At 43.5% G+C, this 25,567-nt stretch overlaps 2 protein-coding genes across 8 annotated transcripts in view; one reads left to right on the forward strand and one right to left on the reverse strand.

The window, feature by feature from the left end:
• Positions 1–6,565, reverse strand: part of STRN3 (striatin 3) — a gene marked incomplete at its 5' end in the record, with an annotated part of 43,448 nt that extends 36,883 nt beyond the window's left edge. For 3 of the 5 annotated variants that reach the window (XM_083452536.1, XM_083452537.1, XM_083452535.1), the window contains one exon: positions 5,877–6,485. In XM_083452536.1, the coding sequence (XP_083308662.1) occupies positions 5,877–6,218 (342 nt within the window). Of the gene's footprint in view, positions 1–5,048; positions 5,172–5,876 lie in introns of those variants that run through there. The other 2 variants (XM_083452539.1, XM_083452538.1) reach the window with 2 other exon arrangements.
• AP4S1 (adaptor related protein complex 4 subunit sigma 1) lies at positions 5,180–24,326 on the forward strand. Of its 3 annotated transcripts, none has more exons than XM_083453752.1 (5): positions 5,180–5,305; positions 17,598–17,773; positions 19,759–19,845; positions 21,029–21,097; positions 23,359–24,326. In XM_083453752.1, exons 2-5 carry the CDS (start codon positions 17,636–17,638, stop codon positions 23,488–23,490), a joined length of 426 nt encoding a protein of 141 aa, XP_083309878.1. In that variant the 5' UTR covers positions 5,180–5,305; positions 17,598–17,635; the 3' UTR covers positions 23,491–24,326. The 3 variants fall into 3 exon arrangements, with proteins under 3 accessions (XP_083309878.1, XP_083309876.1, XP_083309877.1); XM_083453750.1 differs by lacking the exon at positions 5,180–5,305 and adding an exon at positions 5,519–5,690; XM_083453751.1 differs by lacking the exon at positions 5,180–5,305 and adding an exon at positions 6,583–6,856.
• The last annotated feature ends 1,241 nt before the right edge of the window (positions 24,327–25,567 follow it).

Here is a 25,567-nt window from a genome sequence, read left to right on the forward strand (position 1 = left end):
ATGCTTCCCTCACTGTAACTGGCTGACCTGGTCTGCTTTTCTATAATTAATGGGGGTTTGCTGGACAGTTCTGAATCTCATTTTTATCAAGTTTTTCAGCCACATTACTATGTTGTTGGTTAGTCGTTTAGTCGTGTCCGGCGCTTCGTGACCCCATGGACCAGAGCACGCCAGGCACTCCTGTCTTCCACTGCCTCCCGCAGTTTGGTCAGACTCATGTTTGTAGCTTCGAGAACACTGTCCAACCATCTCAACCTCTGTCGCTTCTCCTTGTGCCCTCAATCTTTCCCAACATCAGGGTCTTTCCCAGGGAGTCTTCTCTTATCATGAGGTGGCCAAAGTATTAGAGCCTCAGCTTCACAATCTGTCCTTCCAGTGAGCACTCAGGGCTGATTTCCTTCAGAATGGGGAGGTTTGATCTTCTTGCAGTCCATGGGACTCTCAAGAGTCTCCTCTAGCACCATAATTCAAAAGCATCAATTCTTTGGCGATCAACCTTCTTTATGGTCCAGTACTATTTCTGGGTTAGTGGAGTCTGTAACCTGAAGCGTATGTAACCTGAAGCGTATGTAACCCGAGGTACCACTGTATATTTATTTTTGTATATATTCTCAGTTGACCCAGTGGATGCTTTTCCACATTTCCTTATGATCAAGGAAGCAGTTTGCCTAGCTTGTTTCCAAACTCAATTACTGTCACTATGGCATAACTGGCAGTTTTGGCTGTACTGCAAACACTTACCACCATTTATCTCTTGCAGTAATATTTAACCTGCAGCCACTACTCTGCTTATACCGTTTTCCCCATTTATCTGTTCTTTCAATATTGTTTCCCGTCATTTAAGTTGACCTCAACAGATTGGACCACTGGGCCTAAACTAAAAAATGAATTTCAACAGGAACAAATGTAAGATTCAACACTTAGGCAGGAAGAACTCAAATGTAAGATGGGGGAAACTTGTCTTAGTAGTAGTACATGTCAAAAGGGTCCAGAGGTCTTCGTAGACCACAAGGTGAACATGAGTCAACATTGTGATGCAGCAGGGAAAAAGGTAATGTTATTCTAAGCTGCATCAACAAAAGTATAGTGTCCAGGTCAACGGAAGTAATAGCACTGCTCTATTCTGCCTTGGCCAGACCACACCTGGAATACAGTGGTACCTTGGGTTAAGTACTTAATTCATTCCGGAGGTCCGTTCTTAACCTGAAACTGTTCTTAACCCGAAGCACCACTTTACCTAATGGGGCCTCCTGCTGCCGCCGCGCCGCCAAAGCACGATTTCTGTTCTTATCCTGAAGCAAAGTTCTTAACCTGAAGCACTATTTCTGGGTTAGCGGAGTCTGTAACCTGAAGCGTATGTAACCCGAGGTACCACTGTACTGCGTCCAGTTCTGGGCACAACAATTTAAGAAGGATATTGACAAGTTGGAATATGTGCAGAGGAGAGTGACCAAAATCATCAAGGATTTGGAAACATAGCCTTTTGAGGAACAGTTGAGGAAGTTGGGTGTGTTTAGCCTGCACAAGAGAGGAGATATGATAGCCATCTTCAAATATCTCAAGGGCTGATACATGGAAGATGGAACAAGCCTGTTTTCTCCTGCTCCAGAGGGTAGGACCTGAAGCAATGGATTCAAGTTACAAGAAAGGAGATTCCTGCTAAACATCAGAAAAACCTTCTGACAGTAACAGCTGTTCAACAGTGGTGGGCTCTCAATCATTGGAGGTTTTTAAGCAGAAGTTGGATGGCCATCTGTCATGGGTGCTTTAGCTGAGATTATTGCACTGCAGGGGGTTGGACTAGATGACCCTTGAAGTCTCTTCCAACTCCAATTCTATTGTTTTATTATTGCTTCCTTTCTTTTTAATAAAATCATTATGTTACAGCCTTAAATTTGTCATGAAGAAATTAGCTGCCTGAACATTAGTTTTGACAAAAAAAGTTCTGCTTTGCTTTTTGCACCAACACATCTTTTGTAGCAGGAATACAGAGCAAATAACTGGACCAAACTTTACCTACTTTGTATCCTGGGTTATATTCTGAAAGGCAAAAACATTTCCGAATTCGAGGTTTCCCAGTTCTTCAATTCATTGCCTTTACAGTGGTAACTCGGGTTACAGATGCTTCAGGTTACAGACGCTTCAGGTTACAGACTCCACTAACGCAGAAACAGTACCTCAGGTTAAGAATTTTGCTTCAGGGTGAGAACAGAAATTGCATGGTGGCGGCACGATGGCAGTGGGAGGCCCCATTAGCTAAAGTGGTGCTTCAGGTTAAGAACAGTTTCAGGTTAAGAACAGACCTCCAGAACCATCTGCTAGATCAGGCCAATGGCCTACCTAGTTCAGTTCATGTTCTCACAGTGGCCAACCAGATGCCTGTGGGAATTCTGCAAACAGGACATGAACTTAACAGCACTCTGTCTACCTGATTCCCAGCAACTGGTATTCAGAGGCATACTGACTCTGATTATGGAGGTAGAGCAGCATCATTGATAGTCTTATCCTCCATTAATTTGTCCAATCCTCTTTTAAATCTATTTTAGTTGGTGGTCATCCTATGAGAGCAAGTTCCATAGTTTTAAGTACATGCTGCATGAAGAAATGCTTTCTTTTATCAGTCTTCCAGCATCCAACTTCAATGGATGACCACAAGTTCTAGTGTTAGGGGAGAGGGAGAAAAACTTTTCTCTATCTACTTTGTTCATGCCATGCTTCATTTTATTCTTTTGTCATATTTCTCCATGCCGTGCTTCATTTTATCAAACTTCTATCATATCACCTCTTTCAAATCTCAGTTTCTAACACTGATAGCAGGGGCAGAAAACTCCAGCTCATGGGCATAAGAAGGCCCAATATGGGTCCCAGTTTGGTCTGCAGCACTGCTTCCCATGAACGACAGCCACCTACTGTGGTTATACTGTGTGGGCATAAATGAAGCACTAGGACAGGGGGCAGCAAGGTTTACCTCGCCTGGGCTGGTTCACTCCAGCGGAGATCCGTCCGTGGGCTGGATTGCGTGCACACCTGAGTGCACACGCCTGTGATTTCCGGTGTCTGCGCAGACACGATTTCCGGTGCCACGGAAGCGAGTCCCCGCGCCAGTTTAGCACAGCACACAGGGACTCACTGAGCAGGCAGCTCGTCGGCCGGTTAAACAACCCCCATGGGCTGCAGGTTGCCTACCCCTGCACTAGGAGTTTAAATTTCGGCTAAGAACTCCTTAATGCAGCTGAGTGCTTTGTAGCCAAATAGTTTCCTTTGCAGAGGGGGAAAATCTCTGATTAAAAAGTGAGAACTTTCTCCAAAGCCCACCCCTTGTAAGGCATGATCCCAGCACTGAACAGCTGATTGGCACTTAAAGTGCATCTTCAAAAGAATTTGCTATAACCACCAATCAGCTGCTCAGCAATTACAGTGACCAAACCTTGACAGGTGTCAATCAAATGACATCATTATAACAGTAGAGGGTTGACAGGTGAGTGGTCCTACACACCTGTCAATGTTGGTAAGTGGGACTGTGGGCGAGATTTGAAGTTGGCCTACTAGCCAAACTCAGTTCTCCATCCCAGTACTACAGTTTACATAGAGGGGATCTCCAATTTTCATGGATTATCCTCTCAAAACACAGCCTCTTACTTGTCATTCCATCCTGTTTAGAATCAGTTGGAGATTATTATTGGTCCTTCTTTGAGAGAAAGAAAAAGCCAGTAATGTATATAAAAACTAATCTAGGAAACTGCAACAAACTAAGGGAACACGAGTTAATGACAAAAGCTGCAAGATACGTGACAGAAATCCTGAAGTGAGGCTCTCCGTATGTCATTGGACTCTACCTTCTATTATCCCTGACCATTCCCCATGCTAGCTGATGAGAGTTAAAGACCAACACCATCTGGAGGACATCATACTGGCTAATCTTGCCCTGGAGTGACCTATCAAACTTTCAAAGAACTAACACATGTCTACTAAGAAGTAAGTCTCATTTAGTTTGATGGGATTTAGTCCCAGATAACTGGATACAGGGATGCAAGCTGTATTAAATGGTCTTCAATGCCACAAAAGACACAAAGCTTCACCTAATATCTTTCCTATTACAATCACCATAATTCATCTGAATCAGTGTTTGACATCTACATTATTTTTCCATGTCCTAGAACCATTACCAGATTGTAAAAATCTCAATAATAAAAAAGGTTTGAGCCACACTGCTAGCAGATAAAGCATCTAACTGAAGATAAAGACTTATAATCAGCCCAAGCTGGGTTCTATATGTCATAAACATATATGATCGTGAATTTGACTAGCTTAGCTAGTCTCATGAAGTCTCATGACTTCTCTTTCAATATGATATATGTGATCCCTCAAAGCAGCAACAGCAACAACAAAAGTAATTCTGTTAAATAATAGGTTTGCCAAAATATAGTTGTCACTTGTCATGACACCCAACGTCTAGCAGGCATTTTAGTCTCGATTACATTATTACTGTTTGTTCTCCTTTACAGTATCTCTTTGGCTTTGCAGTGCATTATAAAATTCAGTGTTTGCCTCACAAGAACCCTGTAAGATGGAATGCTGTCCCCCCCACCCAACAGGAAACTGCAGGTGAGAAATTGCACAGCTGTGCACAAGTCAGTACTTGTCCTCTGACAGACCTAGGGCTTCCAGATCCAAATCTAACTACGTTGAAAATCAACCATATTAATCAGGAAAAGCACACCTTCGCTTTTACATGCCTCACACTGCTCCTTTCATTAGCTATATGGGGAAACACATCACAGGATGCAGTACGAATGCAGGCTTATTTTGTATTTTTTTAAAACCTTTTAGAATGTAGCTAAACCTCAGATGTGTACAATTGGAGACTTTAATTATAGAGAAGCATGTACCTTCGCACCTAGGCACCCAATTTTAATGGTCATTCACATATGACAAAACCAGATTAACTACCCAGCAATGCATGCAAAGTAGAGAGTCCTGGCCACTCCTGGATCCCTGACTCATGTGCCTATGTGATACTTGGTTGTGGCAAACACCTTACACCTTACTGTATTTTGCTGATGTAACCCTAGATTACAAATGGATGAAGAATAAGCAGCAGCAGCCTGAAACGGTCGATCCGTCAAATTTATCCATTTCTCTCTGGTCACGTCTCCCACTTTCCGTTTCATTTTTATTTATTTTTAGTGGTAGTGTCACCCATGTGGGTGCTGAACAGAGATTGAAGGGGGAACACGCCTCCTATTCCTAGAAAGAAGGCGGGGTCCCTCGCCAAGAAGGAAGTGCGCGGCTTTGTATTCCCAAGGTAACAGCTGGAAATAAATAAGGTCGGGGGCTAAGAGCAGGTTGAGATCACTGTGTCCTTATAAAGATGATGCGACTCGCCCTCCCGGTAGGCCGTAGAAGCCTCCCAAATGTCTCGAGGGCTCCGGCAGCCGCAAGCGGGGAAGTCGCCGTTGCCCCCCCCCCCCGCCTTCGAGCCCCAGCTAACTGTCAGGGCGCGCGGACGCTGCGGAGTCGGTGCCTTAAAATCCGGGACCGGGGGGAGACGGCAGCCCTCCCCTGACTAGCCTGACAGGCCCAGGCGGGCGCCATGCTAGAAACCAAAATGGCTGCCCCGGGGAAGGCTGCCCAACCCGAGGAGCCGCGAGCGGGGGAACGTGCCGAGTGACGCCCGCCGCGCCGGACAGGTAACTTTCTCCTCCCCCGCCGCCGCCGCGTCGTCCGCCCCGCACCCAGCTCCCCTTCCTCCTCAGCCACGCCGCCGCAGCTCCCATCCTTCCTTCCCGGTTACGGACAGACCCTGCTCGCCTCACGCCAGCCGTTCTCTCTCATTGTGCTTGTGTGCGTCCCCTCCGCCCATCCAGGACCCTCACCTGGAGCTCGGCCCTTTCCACCTCCCAGTGCGCGCGCTCCATCTCGAAGCGGGCCCATTCGTGCTGGATGTAGTGCAGGATCCCCGGGATGGTGTAGTGTTGAGGCCGGGACAGCTCCGAGCCGCCGCCGGGGCCCACCGCTTCCGGAGCCGCCGCTGCCGCCGGGCCTTGGGGTTGCTGCTGTGGCGGCAGGTTGCCTCCGCCGCCGGGCCCCGCGCAGCCTTGGCCAAGCAGCTGGGAGTTCGCGTTCCCTCCGGCGGGCGGCAGCGGCCCTTGCTGCTGCTGCGGCCTCGGGCTGGGCCCTGCCATGATCCCGCCGCCGGCTCCGGGATGTTCGTCCATTGTCTGTGGGGAGTCCTTCCCCCGCCTCCTCTTGCTCCTGCTGCTGCTCCTCCCGCCTGGTGTCCCGAGTCCGGAGCGGCGCTGCTTGTGGGAAGGGACCGGCCCGGGGGTGTCAAGGCCACGCGGAGCAGTAGCCGGGTGTCAGAGCAGCGCCGAGCTCCAGCCGCCGCCGCCGCTGCTGCTCCTGCCGCCGCCGGCCGCCATTACAGTCTCAGCTCCATCATCAGCCGGACAGATTCACTCAGCAGCTCGGCTCACCCACCCACGGGGTGGGGGGGGGGGGAGAGGCGGAGGGACGCGGGGCATGCTGGGAAACGGCACCCGCCTTGCTCCGACACCCGCGCCGCCCTGCTGCACGCATGCGCGGGCGCTGCCTGAGAGGAAAGTAGTTGATTCTTGCGCTCTGGGTGGTATTTGGTGTTCGCTGGGGGGGGGGGGGAATCTCACTCCTTCAGTCCTAAATAAGTTTCCCGCGGCTGACTTTTTAACTCCTCGGTAAAACTCGCTTGTCAATGGCCAGGGGAGCCAGAGCTGCCCGCAGAGATGGTCGCTCTTTGGTTTTAAAGTGAGAATGACACTCGCACTTCACGTGTTCACTGTGCATTGTCCAGTTGTCATCCTCACGACAACCCTGGAAGGTAGGTCAGAATGTTTCCCCGTGCTGCCGATCTGGGCGGTGGAGGTGAGAGAGTGTGGCTTGCCTAAGGCAACCTACTGAGTTCCTGGCAAATGTGACATTTGAACTGGGAAATTCCTTGGTATCTGTCTTTTTTGCCAGTTTACACAATGGTTGTTGATAGTTGTAGAGAGGGTTTTATTTAGCTCAGGAAGAACCGCCAGGAGCATGTGAAGAACATATAAATTCAACAGTTATCTGACCATGCTAAGAGCGCATTTTCCATTTTTAGGAGAGAGCTTCCTATATCAAATGAGCCTCTTGCAGGGAATTTTTTTTCTTGCCTGGCATTTTAAACAGCAACAATAATCGCTGGTAGTCTACAAAGCATCCACTCATTCTGAATGTCCAAATTGGCATTTTACCCAGCACCACAAACTCTGGCCCTTCTTCATCCCACTTCCACGAGATAAAGACATGGAAGGAATAAAAGGTTTTGTGACCCGTTTTGAAAACTGTACCTTTCCCTGATGGTATGTTTTTAAAAGATTGCAAAGGAGTGTATTCCATACTTAACTCCCTGCCACTTTAACAGTCTCTTGCTACTACTTTCTCTCCTCAGTTTATAATTTTTCAGTAGGCTGCTACTGTTTGTTGCTCCTTCAGCTCATTTAAAATGGTCTCCCCGATGATGGGCTGTGCCAGCAAAAGATTCTTGGCATTGCAGTTGCATTCCTCACATGTCTACAGCTGACTCCTTGGGGTGGACAAGAGGCTATTTCTCCCACCACACGCACAACACACCCTCCCTCCCCCAGGACATGAAACATGCGCTGATTTTGCCACTGCTGTTGTTATTATTACTCTGTCACCCAAAGTAGCAAGGCAGCAAATAGAAACCAGAGTACTGGCAGTCGGCAAACCGGTGTCAAATTACTACTATGAGTATGGGATTAAATTAAGAGAGGCTAACCTCTGTAGAAGGAGGGAGAGCTTTCTGAGCAATCCCTTGAGGGAAACTCCATCACAGGGATGTTTAAAACAAGGTTAGTCAGAGCCGTAGGGAACATGCCTTCTTTAGCCTTTGGTAAACTACTCAGTCATCTTTGCAAAGCATATCCTTAAAAAGGAGCAAGTTAATATGTAAGCTATATATAGGAGCGTTTTACATCTACAGTGTAAACAAGTCACAAAATAAAATGTTTAATTGAAGGTATGAAATTAAAATACAGGAGTCTAGTGCTGACACACTTGTACTTCAAAGTAGGTTTCCTTTAAATAAAGTAGCTATTGCACTAAAGTGTTCTGTCACATCCTAAGTACCGAATAATGAGCGAGTCACATAAAAAAAAAATGCTTTCTTCTTCCAAAGTAAATTTGATACAGAGAGCTGGACTTTTAAGGCTACAGTCATGAAACCATGGCTATAGGGGTCTTTTTTTCTGTTGTGGGCTGCATGGCCAGCAGTGGGGCAGAGACAAAGATAAATGTTCTGGATTAACTAAACTGGAATAAAGCCCTGTTTCATTTTCCTCAGATTAGAATTCCCAGCCCTATCAAGGTCTATTGTTAGAGGCATTATGCCTTTGTTGATGGATATATACAACAGCTTCGATAGGTTCTTGGTCTGATCCAGTAAAGTACTTATGTAGAAGTATACCCTAAATGTTGACTAGGAAGTAATAAAAGTATAAGCAACAAGGTGGGAGTTATTAATGAAAGGCTATGTATCCCTGAAAAGCCTAAAGTGTTTTTGCTAGTACACCCTGGACAGTTAAGCATTGCAAATGCATTTTAAACTTGCATTTTTATAATCCAAAAAGAGTTTTAAAAAAAATTGAGAACAGAAAACACTGGAGTGTGAGTTGGTTGCTGTTTTCTAGATTATCTTTGTAAAGTGAATAAACAGAGTATGACCGTTCCTGATGGCAACTATTAGCTTTTAATTCTTATTAATTGATCACAGGTTTTTATAGATTTTTTATCATAATGACCTCAAAGTAATTACAAAATAAAAATATTGATAAAACTCATAAAATACAATCGAAAAATAACATGCAGTTTCAGTTCCATTAAGAACACAGAGATCCGGATTCTGGAGGGATCGACACAAGTTTCATGCCCCAAAGACTTCAGAAAGTAGGTGTCTTCACCATATGGCAAAGAAATCCCTTAATATTGAGGGTATCATGTTGCCAAGGGGAGGGAATTGCAAAGGTGGGCCACGACTACAGAGAGTTGGGATCTTCCAGATCCCAACACAAAAGCCATGTTTATTGGCAGGACCAGAAGCAGAACCCCGCTCTACCAATCTCATGGTTTGAAACAGTCTGCACCTAGATCCCTTGTCATGGAGGGATTTATGTGTTAAAGTGGCTAATTTGGAGTGTCTTCTTCTTTGGCGATCACTTGTAGCCGAGTAAGATTGTCTTCCATGTACACAGTCTTAATGGTGTGTCCACAGGTGATTGTGGAGCCCAATTCTGGATCCACAAGTCCTTCCACAGTGGAAGGCTCTTGTGGAAAGATAACCGCCCAGGTAGGAGAAGTGATTTATACTTTCCAACATTACACCATTGAGTTGGATTTGTGGCGCTGCAGCGGGGTTGTTTTATGCTTGTTGGTGTAGCACTTCGTTTTTTTGGATGTTGAACGGTAGGCCAAGCTTTTTGTCTGCTTCTTTGAAGATATTTAGGATGGTTTGAAGGTCATCCTCTGAGTGTGTACACACTACATTGTGTCACACCTACATGACTGAATCTTTTCATAACCTCATTCCCATAGCATAAAAAGAAGCATAATTAAATTCAAAAATTTAATCTGTATCAATAATTTAATCAATATCAACCCTGAAGTAAGGTTTGAAATGATATTCTCATCATGCACATGGCAGTTCATCATTTCCACCTGAATATTTCTGAGGATCACACTCATAACCCTAATTGATATTTTAAGGGGCATTAATTATGCTATCTTTATTTGCCTCTTCTATTGGCTAGAAGCTCTTGAGGTTTCCTTTTGAGTTTGTGCTGTTTACTTTTCATTTTGAAGTGGCCCATTCTTCAGTTGAAACCACATAACCTGAGGATACATAAGAAAATTTATGCTTTTATACGACTCCTATAATTTTATGGAAGAGGAGACACACATTGTTCCCACTCATCCCAGCATCTTGCTGTTGTTATTAAATCTTACACATGTATATAATTGAGAGAAGAATGAGGACACAATAAGGTTTATAATATAAGTTAGGGAATGGAGAGAGTGAAAAGAGAAACAGAACAGTCTCAAAGTTAAAAACAACACAGTAATTAATTCAAATTGATGGGTAGCATGTTTAAAACAAACAAAAGGAAGTACTTGTACAACACATAATTAACTAATAGAATGCATTTCCATAGAATGTTGCAATTATTAAAATTAGTGGTGTTGAAAAGGATTAGGTAAATATGTGGAGGATGAAGTTCATCTGTAACTCATAACTATAATAACCAGAGCCACAGTGTTTGTGCTCAGAGACTGTGTACCATGTGCTTAATTCAAAACTAAGGTGTTGGGACCAAAATTTGTCTGGAAGTAATCCTTTCTGCTCCTGCCAACCTAGCAGGTCGAAAGCACGTCAGAGTGCAAGTAGATAAATAGGTACTGCTCCGGCGGGAAGGTAAACGGCGTTTCCGTGCGCTGCTCTGGTTCACCAGAAGTGGCTTAGTTATACTGGCCACATGACCTGGAAACTGTCTGCGGACAAACGCCGGCTCCCTCGGCCTATAGAGCAAGATGAGTGCTGCAACCCCAGAGTCGGTCACGACTGGACCTAATGGTCAGGGGTCCCTTTACCTTTAATCCTCTCTGACCTGGAAGCTGTTTCCCAATAATTAAGACGGAAAGGCATGTAGATCATGCTCAAAGAAATGTGCTTCTTTATTTTAATCCCACATGTTCATTGATCAACCTGGTTGTGCTGAAAACAGATTGTGCAGAGCAATTCTAACTGGGGCATGGAGCAGCCAGGACAGAGGGTGGTAGCAGTCCGCCCCCCCCCCCCCTATTTTTGCTGCACTAGCTGCAACCTGGCACACAGCACAGGGCTCAGATCAGGTTCTTCACTAGAAAACAGGCTGGCTTTGGAACCAGCAGCTCTGTTGGCACAGTCCTGCTCTGCCCCTCAAACCCAGTTTTAGGACCAAATATGATTATTACTAGCAGGAACACTGGTAAAAAGCAGTACGCACTCCATCGCCCTTTCAGGTTCACAGTGGAGGAGACCAACACCAGTACGGATCAGGGGTTAGGTATTTTTTTAAATAGAAAAGTTAAGTAGACTGCACCCAGTTCCTACGAAAATCACAGGCCTTGGGTCTGGGCTTTATCCTGCTCAGTACTCTGGCCTTGATCAAAATAAGATCAAGTATAGGCATGTTCTGCAACCTTTCTGCGGACCACCCAAATGGAGTTAGCAGACCACAGTTGGAGAATCTTTGCTCTACCCCTAAGGTTTTAAAATGCCTCACATATCAATTACTCTTTTGTCTCCTTAGAAAGGTGTTGTATCTAAATCCATTAACAATAGCCACAAGCCCGTTTGTGAGCTTTTAAGAGTACTCTCCTGACATGGGAGTGAAAGTTATTGTCAGCTTATGAGGAAAGAGTACCTCCTGTGATCTGTAAATAGCCTAATATTCTCTTAAACAGCTCCATATTTAAGATCGAGCTGAGCTTTGCATTTGGCATAAAGACATATGCCTATATCTATAAATAATAATAATATAATTATTTTACACAGTGGCTATGTTTCATAGCAAGAAGTTCCCCAAGAGGAAAGTCAGCATCCATCTATAAATAAAATCAAGCATTAAGCAAATGAGAGAGTGTAAAATACTGTACTTCAGAGCAGAGCCAGCAGTGAATCAGACTATGGTGGCTATAGTTACTATGTATAATGCAAATGCAGTGGGAAATATTACAGGTTGGTTCTCCCAGCAGTTCGAGTCGTACCTTGGAAGTCGAATGGAATCCGTTCCAGAAATCCATTTGATTTCCAAAACGTTTGAAAACCAAATCGTGGCTTCTGATTGACTGCAGGAAGCTCCTGCAGCCAACCGCAAGCCGCGGGAGCCCTGTCGGACATTCGGGTTCCAAAAGAACGTTCGCAAACCGGAATGATCACTTCCAGGTTTGCGGCATTCAGGAGCCAAAACGTCTGAGTTCCAGGTCGTTCAGGATCCAAGCTATGACTGTATCTTCAATTTGAAACCAATAGGAAGTGGCCCTTCTGCCTCTGTCCAGTACTTATAATCATAGTTCATTTCTTTTATAATGTTACTGTGACATTCACCCCAATCCAATTGCTCTGGGTAGTTTGATAACTGTACAAATAAAACTGGGGTTGAGTCTCTCTAGGGTCTGGGGAAGTAAAGAGAAAGCCTATTAAATAAAGCTGTTTTGGACAATCCTAGAACAAGTCAGGGGACGCGGGTGGATCTGTGGTCTAAACCACAGATCCACAGTCTAGGGCTTGCCGATCGGAAGGTTGGCGGTTCGAATCCCCGCTACGAGTGAGCTCCCGTTGCTCGGTCCCAGCTCCTGTCAACCTAACAGTTCGAAAGCATGTCAAAGTGCAAGTAGATAAATAGGTACCACTCCGGCAGGAAGGTAAACGGCGTTTCTGTGTGCTGCTCTGGTTTCGGTGTTCTGTTGCACCAGAAGCGGCTTAGTCATGCTGGCCACATGATCCGGGAAAACTGTCTGCGGACAAACGTCGGCTCCCTTGGCCAGTAAAGCGAGATGAGCGCCGCAACCCCAGAGTCGTTCACGTCTGGACTTAACTGTCAGGGGTCCTTTACCTTTTTTAGAACAAGTCAATGGTATGGTGAAATTATATTTACCAGATGTGATGTTAGAGGAGGGGTAGTACATCTGGTGGGAGACACGTTGTGCTCCTTTTGGGGTAGTTTGTCCACCTTTGGTCCCCACCCTGTACTTAGCTTTCATCTGTGGCTCCTAGAAGCTGTCAACATATAGCAGTGGCCATACCCCAGGAATAGCTTCAATTGGCTGACAAAACCAGGCGAGGGTAGCTGATAGGTCTCAAACCCTTGGTGTGTTAGGGATCTCCCCTGCATGCAAAGACAGGTTCCATCAGATTGAGTGGACTAGACCAATGATGGGTCCAATGGTCAAGAAGGCAGTTTCTGCATGTGCTGTAGAGGGAAATGAGGGGCAGATGGGGCTCCACAACCTGGGAAGGTAGCCCATGTAGCAGAAACCTCTGACCCCAAACCTCTACTGCATTGTGATGAAATAATAATAATTTATTTATACCCTGCCCATCTAGCTGGGTTTCTCCAGCCACTCTGGGCAGCTTCCAACAAAATATTAAAATACAATAATTAATCAAATATAAAAGCTTCCCTAAATAGGGCTGCCTTCAGATGTCTTCTAAAAGTCAGATAGTTGTTTATTTCTTTGACATCTGCTGGAAGGGCGTTCCACAGGGCAGGCGCCACTACCGAGAAGGCCCTCTGCCTGGTTCCCTGTAACTTCGCTTCTTGCAGTGAGTGAACCGCCAGAAGGCCCTCGGCGCTGGACCTCAGTGTCCGGGCAAAATGATGGGAGTGGAGATACTCCTTCAGGAGAAGAAAAGGCTAAGGAGTAAACCCTACAGAAATCCAGAGTGGAGTCCCTAAAATGGTTGGGTGGTGCTTTGTATGCCGCCTCCTGGCAACTCCTGCAGCCAAGATGGTACCAAATGTATTGCTCTGCTTTCCTTTGGACCACATCAGTGAGGCCGAGAAGGGGCCTTGTCATCTGGGCTGCCCAGGACCTCCACACGCACTGCCCAGGCTTGCGTCCCAGTGAAATTACTTCAGTGCTGCCAACGCAGCAGTTTGACTGGAGTGCCTGGTTTAGTCAATTTCAGTCTTGAATGAAATTTCTTAATGGAAGCATGTTCTTGAAAAAGAGGAGCTTTGTATTTTTGTATTTTTAAATGTGTGTGTGTGTGTGTGTGTGTGTATCTGTATCTATATTTATATATACATGTACATATATGAGTAAACAGCTATACTGCCAGCCATAACAATGTACAGTATACATTTTTGTTAAAGTTGTGCTGGTTGTGTCATTAGAACTAGTCTTTGAAATGCATTAGAAGTTTGTAAAACCAGTTTGACTAGATACTATGGCAGGACAGGAACATTGAGCAGGTCTACAGTAACTATAGTGCCATCTCCAGTTCTTGGAAAAATTATAGGGTCTTCAATAGGAAATGTATACAATGACTCTTGTGGGCACCACCTTAAATACACATGCACAAAATAATGAAATCCATAATGGTACAGGTAACTGATACACCTCGGGTTAAGAACTTAATTCGTTCTGGAGGTCCGTTCTTAACCTGAAACTGTTCTTAGCATGAGGTACCACTTTAGCTAATGGGGCTTCTTGCTGCCGCCATGCTGCCGCGGCGCGATTTCTGTTCTCATCCTGAAGTAAAGTTCTTAACCCGAGGTACTATTTTGGGTTAGCAGAGTCTGTAAGCTGAAGCGTCTGTAACCTAAAGCGTCTGTAACCCAAGGTACCACTGTATTTTAGCGTTCTTGCCTCTAGAGAGGAGAGGAGAGAACATCCAAACTTGAATATAATTAATTAAAGTTCTTAATACTGGTTACTGACCGTAATAAAATGACTTGACTTGAATTAAAGTTAGTTACAGTGCCAGAATCACCAAATCAGGATGGGATGGACCCATTAGTTACAAACAGCAGGGCGGGATCAAAGCAACTGGGAGTGGTGTTCCACATATATTCCTGCTTGTTCATCCCTGTTTCCCCCTGCAGCTCTTGTGGCTTCCCAAAAGCCCCTGATGGTTTAGAGATCTTTCACAGATGCATCAGTGCTGGAATTTGTGAGACACACACACACACACACACACTGCAGTGTTTCACTCACACACAGCTCTTTAGATCCCAGCTTATCTCTACTAAACTATCCGGGAAACTAATTTTCTAATTATTCTTCATCAGATTAGGCTGTGAAAGACTTACAGCATACCTTTAGACATTTGTTCTTTCTGGAAGATGATAAACTAGGCAAAATGTGATTTAAAAAGCACAACAAGGGTTGTTCTTAGCTGATTTTGGTTTCTGGAGTGAAACAAACATGATCCCTGTTTCAGACATGATGCAAAGCAGGAAATTACTCTATGCACAAGCAGGGAGGAGCAAAGGAGCCCTCTTAGGCACATATACCATTAACTATGGTTTACTGTGATGTGTGAACAGGACCATTATGTTACCACAAAATGGTACATACAAATGGAAAAGTTATGAATGAAAACTATGGGCTTAAACTATTGAACTAGGGCTTCCTTGAAGAACTGATAAAGGTTCATCTAAACTGTATTTAGCCTTTAGAATACAAAGTTAAGTTGAACACTGAGTTATAAAAATATAAGCAGCCATTTGTTATTATTACTTTAATATGGGTAAAGCTGATGACTTATCATCTTAACTAGGCTGGGGAAATGAAACCATCACACCTGTCTACAGACTGAATTTTGCAACAATTACTCATGCTAAAAGGGTATTCATGGGAGCAATTCAGTTCGGAATTAGTGGAACAAATGAGAGGCTTGTTCACCACATTGCGAGCAATAGATTCACTGCTGCTGCTTGATACTGAGGTTGCTGCTGTGGAGGAGTGCCTAGAGAGGGGTGGTGTGGGAACAATAGTTCATTTAGCTTGCTTGAACTAGGCGAGGGACTGGCCCAACACATGACATGTTAAAACATAGCATGATAGTGTCTGGGTGGTAGGTAGATGATGAAATTTGTCTGCAATTTATATATATATAAAATTTTTATTCAATTTTTTCAAATATAAAATTTATACAATTCATACATCTTTTTTTATATCCATTCTCTTTTTTGACTTCCCTCAACTTGATTGATACTCCTTCCCTTCTTAATTTCTTACACATTTCTAAAACCTTACTTCTATTATTTTATAAATTACATCTTATTTTACTCATATTCTAACGTTTCTTATTACAGAGCTTCATTAAGGCTTACAAGCGTTATTTGATTTTCACTTAGTTTGTGCATATACTCTGTAAACTTTTCCCAATCTTCTATAACTCTCTGGTCTCGTCGATTTCGGATCCTTCCCGTCAGTCTATCAAGTTCTGCATAGTCCATCATCTTCATTCTCCATTCTTCTAATGTAGGTAGCTCCTCTTGCTTCCATTTCTGAGCCATCAGTATTCTTGCTGCAGTTACTGCATATAAGAATAGCTTCCTTTCTTTTTTGTTTATCTCATTCCCTGTAATACCAAGTAAAAACGCTTCTGGTTTCTTAACAAAAGTGTACTTAAACATTTTCTTCAATTCATTATATATCATTTCCCAAAAGCTTTTTACTTTTTTACACTCCCACCACATATGATAGAATGTACCCTCTTTTTCTTTACATTTCCAGCATTTGTTACATCCTTTATACATCTTTGCTAACTTCACTGGTGTTACATCATTTTCATCACATTTTCTTTTATTGTTGTACATGCAGTGAATCCTAAACCTTCTTTCCATAATTTCTCCCATTCCTCCATTTGTATATTATGTCCAAAATCTTTGGCCCAGTCAATCATAACCGATTTTACCTCTTCATCCTTTGTATGCCATTCTAATAATATCTGATACATTTTAGCCAAAACTTTAAAGTCACTGTTTATTATTTCTCTCTGGAATTTCGACTCTTTGTCCTCTTTGTCTGCAAAATTAACAGGATAATGCCTCATGATTATTTCATAAGTGGGTCATGAAAGTGACCCTGGAGTAGTTCTGTGCTTGGCTAATTTCCGCCTTTATAAAGGTATTTTTGCAAACCTTGGCTGATGGCATGGATTGCAGTAGGTTCCAGTGTAGTCTAGAATTGGCGAAAAACATAGATGTGTGGCTTCTTCGACCCTTCACTTTTTAAAAGTTGCTTGTTAACTCCCCCACGCAGGTAAGGGTAAGGGGGGCATCACTCTGTGAGGCAAGTTAGGCTGAGATAGAGTGATTTTCCCAAAACCACATAGTGAGCTTAATCACTGAGTGAGGATTAGACCATGTGAGTTAGATACTGAACAAAGAGCAATGCCCCAGGCAATTATGATAGGGTATTACCAATTTCTGCCTTTTATCTTTATGAGCTTTATATGCTTGGGATTAAGAAATGCTGAAGAACACATCTAGAATTAATGGCAATATATTATAAAAATAGCCCAATACTATAATTTGCCATTATAATAGGCTTCAGAATAAATGCACCTCGCTCTCCCCTCCCCATCTTTTGGTGGTTGGCACATTAATGCAGAAGGAGGGGGGCAAATGCCCACAGTTCTAATTTCTAGCTTTTCAATTTTCTGCAGAACACTATTTTTCCACAGTAACTAGCTATGCATTTCCTCCCACATGCCTGCTAAACATATCTCCTTGCTGGAATTTGCAGAGTGGGAGGGGTTTCGTTCTGGGAAATGTCTGCTTATACTTTATATGCTAGTAAAGCATTTTGTAGCAAGTGTTGAGGGGGGGGGCACATCTAAAGCTTCATCCCAGCATGGATCACCTACAGGCAGCTGGCTGGAATGTTTTGTGTGGCTTTAGAAGCCTCGTTCACCTGAACCCACAGTCATAGCCTAGAAAAGGTTGTCCTTAACCCAGTGCCAATTCAAAAGATGAAGCTGTTAATTTCCTTACAGTTTTATTTAATCTCAATTTCAGTTTTGGCCATCTAGCCTTGAAAGAGCAGACAACGAATCATGATCAAGTTTTTTCTTATGGTGAACAAGCAAGGGCAAACAAGACTCTCTCGATATTATGAATACATGGACCTTCATAAACGGACGATACTAGAAGCTGAAGTAATCAAGCATTGCCTTTCCCGTTCAAAGGAGCAAGTATGTCTTTTTATGTCGACATTTTAGGGTCAAGCAATCTGATTGGGGCAGACCTATGACTTTGAACTTGAGCCTTCACCAAGTTCACTGCAGGGGTACATTCTGTGTATAGCACAAGTGTGTGGATTTGAATGGGATTTGGCATGCAAAAGGTGTGTGCACACAAGATGTTGGCATCTCCACCTAATCTCTGCTCTTCCCCAAAGCCACTTTTGTCCCAACTTCCAACATTAGAGCTTGGCTGGGGGGGAAATAACCTCAGGAAGATGGAATGGGGCAGCGGTGCAGATGGTTTAGCATCCCTTGCCTGTACAACCCCTTTGCTTTTTAAATGGCACTCTCCCACCAATTTATGTTGTTTAAAAATTAACTCTTGAGTGCTGCATGTTAGGTGCTATTTGTGCCCATATATATAGTATGATTATTTTTTCAGTGGTGGCTCCCAACTTTGGACCTCCTGATGTTTTTGGACTACAACTCCCATCCCTCACCACTGCCCCTTCTGGCTAGGGACAATGGGAGTTGTAGTCTAACAACATCTGGGGGCCCTTTTTCAGGGGGAACTCATAGGAACTCAGTCTTGGCACCTCTCAGGTGGGCACCGTTGCCATTCTAAGAAAATGAGAGATGTTTATGGTGAGTTCCAGCACCTCTTTCCCTAGAAAAATAGCACTGCCAATAAATGCTCTAATATGTTAATTCATATAGGTCCACTCCATATAGAGATATGTGCTCTGTCAAGAAAACCATCTTTTTTATTGTTAGCCAATCCTTCCTTCATCTGCAAATTGTTGCTAAGGTAACAGAAACAAAATAATTTTGAAACCCTTTTCATTTCAACAAGACAGTGGAAAACTTTGGGTGTGTGTGTACAGTGGTACCTCGTGTTACGTTCTGTCCCCCTTACAAATGCTTCGGGTTATGCCAGTGGCGTAGCGTGGGTTGTCAGCACCCGGGGCAAGGCAAGTAATTTGCGCCCCTCCCACGCTGCACTGTCCCTCCCCCAGATAGTCCCTCGCTCTCTCTCCGCACCGCACCGCACGCCTGGCACCCTCCCCTCCACAGTGGGCGGCGACCCGGCAGCTCGGATCGGATTCGCACAGCCAGCACTGCAGTGAGAGAGAGTGAGTGAGCCAGGTAGGGGCAGATTGCTGCGAGTGTGAGCGCCCCCCCCCCCCAGATGTTGCGGCCGGCCCCCCCTGCACCCCCCACGCTACGCCACTGGGTTATGCGCTCCACTAACCCGGAAGTAGATGCACCTTGTTGTGAACTTTGCCCCGGCATGCGAGCGGAAGTCGTGCTCCGGCGGCACGGCAGCAGTGGGAGGCACCATTAGCAAAAGTGTGTCTCATGTTACAAGTGGTTTCTGGTTACGAGTGGACCTCCGGAACAGATTAAGTACGTAACTCGAGGTACCACTGTACTCTAGGCACCAGGATAGTTTCAGGATCCAAGCAAAGGCTATGACGCTGACTTTGAATCAGCTCAGGTTCTTTGAAGGATCAAGCTAGATGTGATAGTGGTGTGTGAGCGATATGTCATTTACTTAAAAACAAGGGGTGGGAAAGCATGTGAGGAACAGATGACATTAAGGGGAGCACAACTTTACTGGCTCTCCTTTGTTTTAAGCAGTTTTCTCTCAGTTGAGCTCCAATGAAAGACCTGGGCTGGGAGAAACTGCTTAAGGCAACGGAGTGCAACAACGTAGGCGGGGGGGGGGGGGCTGGTTTTGTTACACACAAAACACGCGCCAGTGGGCTGTTTTACAAATAGAGAACAAACCGCCACCCATCCTTGTTTTATATGTAAACAGTGCATTTTTAGAACTGGTAAATAAAAAACAATATTGGCATCGATTGTTCTGCCCTTTAATAACTTACTTAGCCTGCATAAACTAAAAACTGTCCAGATGAAATATTCAATAAGCAGATAAATATCTACAAAAATGTGTCATCCATCAAATTTTATCTATGTCTTTTTTTTAGTGTTCCTTTATTGAATACAAAGATTTTAAGCTGGTGTACAGGCAGTATGCTGCTCTTTTCATAGTGGTTGGAATTAATGAAACTGAGGTAGGTGTTTATTTCTTAATTATGTAAAGACAAAACAAATATTGATCTATGATCTAAAGACAAATACTGAACTTGATATATGCCCATTACTTCAGTTTCTTCCTGGTTTCCATATGTAATCCAGTTCCTTATATTGTGTCCTTCACTCTGCAATATCTAGCTCTCCCACAATGTAGTTGCATCATAAGAGATGAAGGAAATGCAGCATAGGCCCTTTCAGCAAAACCAAGAACCTTATGGCATCTCAAAGACAAGCAGGGTGTCATGAGCTTTTGTAAGCAAGACCCTGCAAATAGAGACTTGACAAGAGACCAGGGTGCTTCCAGGTGGGTGTTTATCATTGGATTGGTACACCACATGCAAGCAAACCTTTTACAGCACCCATACAATGTCATCATCGAAAAGCCAGCCCGAAAAGCCAGGGAAAATCTGATAAGCTAAAAAAAACCCCTGTTCTCACAACCCACTAGCAATATCTCAGTGACCTGTTTACAAAGGAAGCACCCTTGAGAAATTATTTTATTCATATGTGTATTTACAACCTTTCTGGACTGCCTTTCATCACATAACAGTGATCAAAGGACAGTTTTCAAGTAAAACATATAAAACATCATCATACAAGATAAAACGACAGTGAAACACAGCAATCAATAATATAAATCATCAATCAAACATAGCAGCATAAAATAAGCCTGAGGTCTTGGTCAGTCTCTCCTGGCTTCTTCCAAAAGCCCAGAACATCAAGTATGTTTTAACTTGACAGAAAAATCCCAGTTAGGATGCCACCATCCATTGCGCCAGGGAAAGAGTTCCATAATACAGGTGCTACTACAGAGGAAGCCCTGTCCTGTGTCACCACACAGCCAGCCATGCCTGCCTGAAGGACACCAAGCAGTGCCCCCTGCCAATCATGGGGTCCAGGCCATTCTGAGCACAAACATCAACATGGGCTTGGTCTGCATGCAATTAAACCTGATGTGAAATTCAGTGTGGTATTTGTAATGCTGCCCTGGTACACTCTCTTGAATTTATACTGCTGGTGCAGTGAATTTTAAGGTCTAAGGATCAGGCTATTCGTTTTGTTTCCTAAATCTTAAAACAAAAATCACAACTGTGAGCTTTATAAGTAATGTAGAAAAGTTAACAGATCACTGGTTTCTCTGATGTTCCAACTGATTTTCAGAATGAAATGGCTGTCTATGAACTCATTCATAATTTTGTGGAGGTTTTGGACAAGTATTTCAGTAGAGTGGTAAGTATGATATTGAACCAAATACAAACTCTTCTCTTTTTTAGAAAGCTTTCATATGATTTATTATATCATAGACCTATTAGTCTGAAATATTTGCACCATGATCGGGTGCAGATATTTGACCTTTGGATTTATTTTTATCAAAAGACATCAACATTTAAGTCACTGGGTATTAAGCAAGTACACAGGTGGCTCAAGTCTGTATTATTCCACATGTATAGAATTCTAGCTTTGTAGCTGCCTTGGAAATTGAGGAGAAATTGAGCAAAAGCTAAAGGAGAGCTTTGCTCCCAACTTATGGATGCTTCTATTGGGACACCAGGAGAGGTCCAACATCTGAATGTAAGCTCTGAATATGTCATTAGATAAATATAGCACTTTGAAAGAATCTTTGAAACTCACAAATCTAAAAATACTGAGATGACAAATCATCTCTCTAGTAAAGGACAGATGTTCTTTTCTTTCCCACAGTTTGTTCTTTCCTCCTCCATTATCATCCTAGCTTGAGATACTGCCAGAATTCCACAGATATTATATGTTAATTTTACTTTCACTAGCTCATCTCTTGGGAATTAACAGTTCAATTTGTTATATCATTTATTTGTTCTCTGTGTTACATGCAGTTAAAATAGAAACATGCATGATACGATGTACCACACTTTTCAGCCCTTTTAGATTGAACAAGCCAGCAGCTTCAAGCAAGGCCAGTCTCCATGGGGTGGTGCAAATTGTACATTAGACTCCATCTTTCAGCCAATAGATGATCATTCAGAAATAGAGATATAGCCGCATCTGTTGATTGTGTTACAGTCACAATTCAGACAAAACTGCTATTAGGAGGCAGTGCTTAGAATAAGGCAGGCAGATTTTTAGGAAATGTTCTTTCTTAAATGGGTGGGAGCTTCACATACACATGTTGGGGCTTTCACTGTGTGCATTACGGTCAAAAATCAAAATAAGTTTTATTGTACTAGCCAAAGGCCATGACAAAACCATACAAACACTGTCAGGAAAAGAAATATCTATATAAACTATATAACTGTATATAAAAAGCAGAGCCAGTGCCTTGAACCATCAAGATCATAAAACGCAGATGCACGTGTGTGCACATTATGATGCCCGACATGCAGAAAGATACACGTTCAAGGAGGAATGCCATGGCTATTTTTAACACTGGATCGTCTCATAACACACCAGCAGAAATGTGATGACTGACACACAGCCAGGACTTCCAGCAATTTGGCAGAAGTGCAAAACAATTCAGCTGCCCACTATCACCAAAAACAATCAGAGTCTTTATACCTGCAAAAGGTAGTTTTAAAAGTGAGACCAGCATCTGGTGGAAGCTCCCACTCAAAAGAGGGCTGCTCAGTAGGATTTCCCATAGTTTAGGGCTGTGCATCTTTGCCTGATCCAAAGCATAGCAAAAGACATGAACAACTAGTAGATGACAGTATGCAATAGGTTTTGCTTGACAACAGTGTGGGGAAACTCTGACCCTCCAGATGTTGTTAGACCCCCAACTCCCATCAGACCCAGCCAAGGATACCCAAAGGTAGGGTTGCCATATTTCAGAAAGTGAAAATTCAGACACAAAAGTTGTATGGGTTGCCATATGTCTGGATCTTCCTGGACATTACAGTGATTTCCGCCCGGACACTGTTTCCAATGGCCGAATCCTGGCTTTGTCTAGGAAATTCTGGATGTATGGCGGCCCTACCAATGGCCGAGGATGATGGGAGTTGTAGTCCCTTAACTCTGCTTTACAATAAGAAAGTTGTACTGAAAATAGCTACAAAGGATGAGTGAATGATTACAAGCTCCATGATAATCCTTTGGACCAAAAACCAATATACAAATAAACTTTAAAAACACTAACTTGCGGGACTTGACATCTTTCCGCAGGCCCTGCAAGACAGAGCTGTTCCACCAGGCCTTTGGCCAGGGCACAGCCTGACTCCCTCCCTCAGCAATCTTCGCGGAGCTCTGGCCCAATGGTTGCCAGTGGCTTGATTTGAATTAATTTTATAATGAATGATTTTAGAGTGTTGTTTGTGTTGTACTTTTGTACTGTTTTATTGTTGTTAGCCGCCCTGAGCCCGGCTTCGGCTGGGGAGGGCAGGATATAAATAAAATTTTTTATTATTATTATTATTATTATTATTATTATTATTATTATTATTAATGTACAGTAGTCAGAAATGGAACAACATCAGTCCTTTGCTCTTGCTGAAATGTCCCTTTTCCTCTTCTTTTTTTAGAGTGAATTGGATGTATCCTTTCAGTTTTCTCTATTTATGTTCCTGCTCCTTCCTGTGTCTGCCAGGCTGCGTGGCATTCGTAGGAATCAAAATGTTGCCATGATTGGATTAAACTGTGTTCAGCAGAGGTGACTGAGCCATATGGATGGATGGTTTGAAGTATGTGAATAGTTCCGTGTGGAGGTAAGTTGTTAAAAGGCTGGCGATATGGGTGGCGATATGATAGTGGATGCTGGAAAATGGAGACATTTTGTCTAAAGGTAGGAAATTTCCCCTTGTTCTACTTGCTGCGTGCATAACTTTAATAGATTTCAGTGCATGAACACAGTAGCTGTGATAGAATCTGTTGCTGGGCAAAGGAAGAGCTCTGTCCTCAAAGGAACCGAGCTCCGAGCATTTATTCCTACCATTGAAAGGGATCTCTCTCTCTTTCTCTGATTGCTACCTGCTTTTCAATTGCAGAGGCATCTGGACAAAAATCTCAAATGGAGATTTCAGCACATGGGGTGAATAGATACAGGAGAAGACTAGGGATGCAGATTAATGCAGTCTGCTTGCTCATGACAGCTGTTAACGTTCAACCGAATGACCATCTCCTTCTGCACGAACCTGCCTGAGCTGAGCACAGTGTTTAGTATCAGATCCATTCATTGATTCTGCTGGCATAATGTAGTGGGAGAGGATTTGAGATTGTTGCTGATGACCCAAATGGGTTGGGTACATCTCTCTCCATGTGATGGAGGCAGGAGAGCAAAGAACTCTGGGAGGCAGGCACCGTCCCGTTGGTTTTTTCTCTCCTGCCTGACGGGACAGGTTTTTCTTCTTATGAGAGTTATCTTCTGTCATACTTTCAATGCTACTGGAGGTGTTATGGGTGTGTGTGTGTCCCCCATGATCTGGCCCTGCTTATTTAAGGGAAACGGAACTAAGTTTGCAATATTTGGGGAAGACAAAAGGGGACATTCCAGGTGAGAATCCCCTAACAAAATATGCCAACCCCGGAAATGGTACACTATGTTTCCCTGTAGCTGTCCTGACACCTTCTACCATCATCAGCATGAGATCAGCAGGGCTCAGGATTTGGCAGTTTCACAACCCAGATTCTCCCACTTCTACCCTTTTTGGACTGGAGAGCAGTGAGGGTAGCATCAGAAGTGGATGGTCCTGAGAAACCAGCAACAACAACAACACCACCACCTGTGTTGATGGAAGTAAGACAATTAAAGGGTGACATTACAAACACTCTCCTAATTGCATGCTAAATAATTGTATGATTAGCTCAGTAGGTAGAGAATGGGACTCTTAATCTAATCTTAGGGAAGGAAATTTTGCAATGAAAGGGAGGCTCCATTACATTTGAGTCAGGATTCCACTTAAAGAGGAAGCTTATTAGTATCCTCTTAATTAAGAGTACACATGAAGCAAAATGTTTTCAGTATTGTAACTGCAATGCAGCAAAATAAAATAAAAAATACATCTTTGTGGAAATAGCCAGAATTTAAGCATTCCCTCACCCCCCCCCCCAATAAATTAATATCTCAAGTTTTGCTACTTAGCATGCTGGTGTATTTGACAAGTCCCAGTTATGTGCATGGAGAAGTGGGTGGAATTGTATTAAGCTCTTTAAAACAACTGCAGTAGGTGCTGATATCTGGGAGAGATGAGTCATTAAAAAAGATTACAAAAGCAACAGTTGAAAGTTATCACATCAAGTTTGGTGTGGCAAAACGGATCTGGAGTGGGAGTACATTATTTTTTAATGCCTGTACTTCTGTATAAGGAACAAGAGCGCAGTTTTTCGCATGAAAATAAGACATAGATGACCTGCTCCGAAAAGCATGAATTGCTGCCTAGGTTGCACTCCCATGCACATGTACTCGTATGACACTTTGAGCACAGCTGGACTGACATCTAAGTAAAGAAACATAGGTTGGTGTTGTGCATTACATTACATAAAAGCATTTAAGAAGAGCATATCCATTTTCAGGAGAAGTTACTGAATTTAGGTAACACACAGGCACTCCCTCCATTGAAGATGTAAGCAGGTGTACAATAAACCTTATATCGTAAAGACACTAGCTTCCATTGTTCTTTGATTTTCCCAACAGAAACAGAACCCTGGGTAAGTGCCTGCTAGGCAGAGATGGAGGGTGACATGCAACCTTCACAACATTACTTAAAGAAAATAAAGTCCAATAGTGATGCCTCG

Source organism: Podarcis tiliguerta (genome assembly GCF_965153285.1).
Source record: "Podarcis tiliguerta genome assembly, chromosome: 1".
NCBI lineage: Eukaryota > Metazoa > Chordata > Lepidosauria > Squamata > Lacertidae > Podarcis > Podarcis tiliguerta.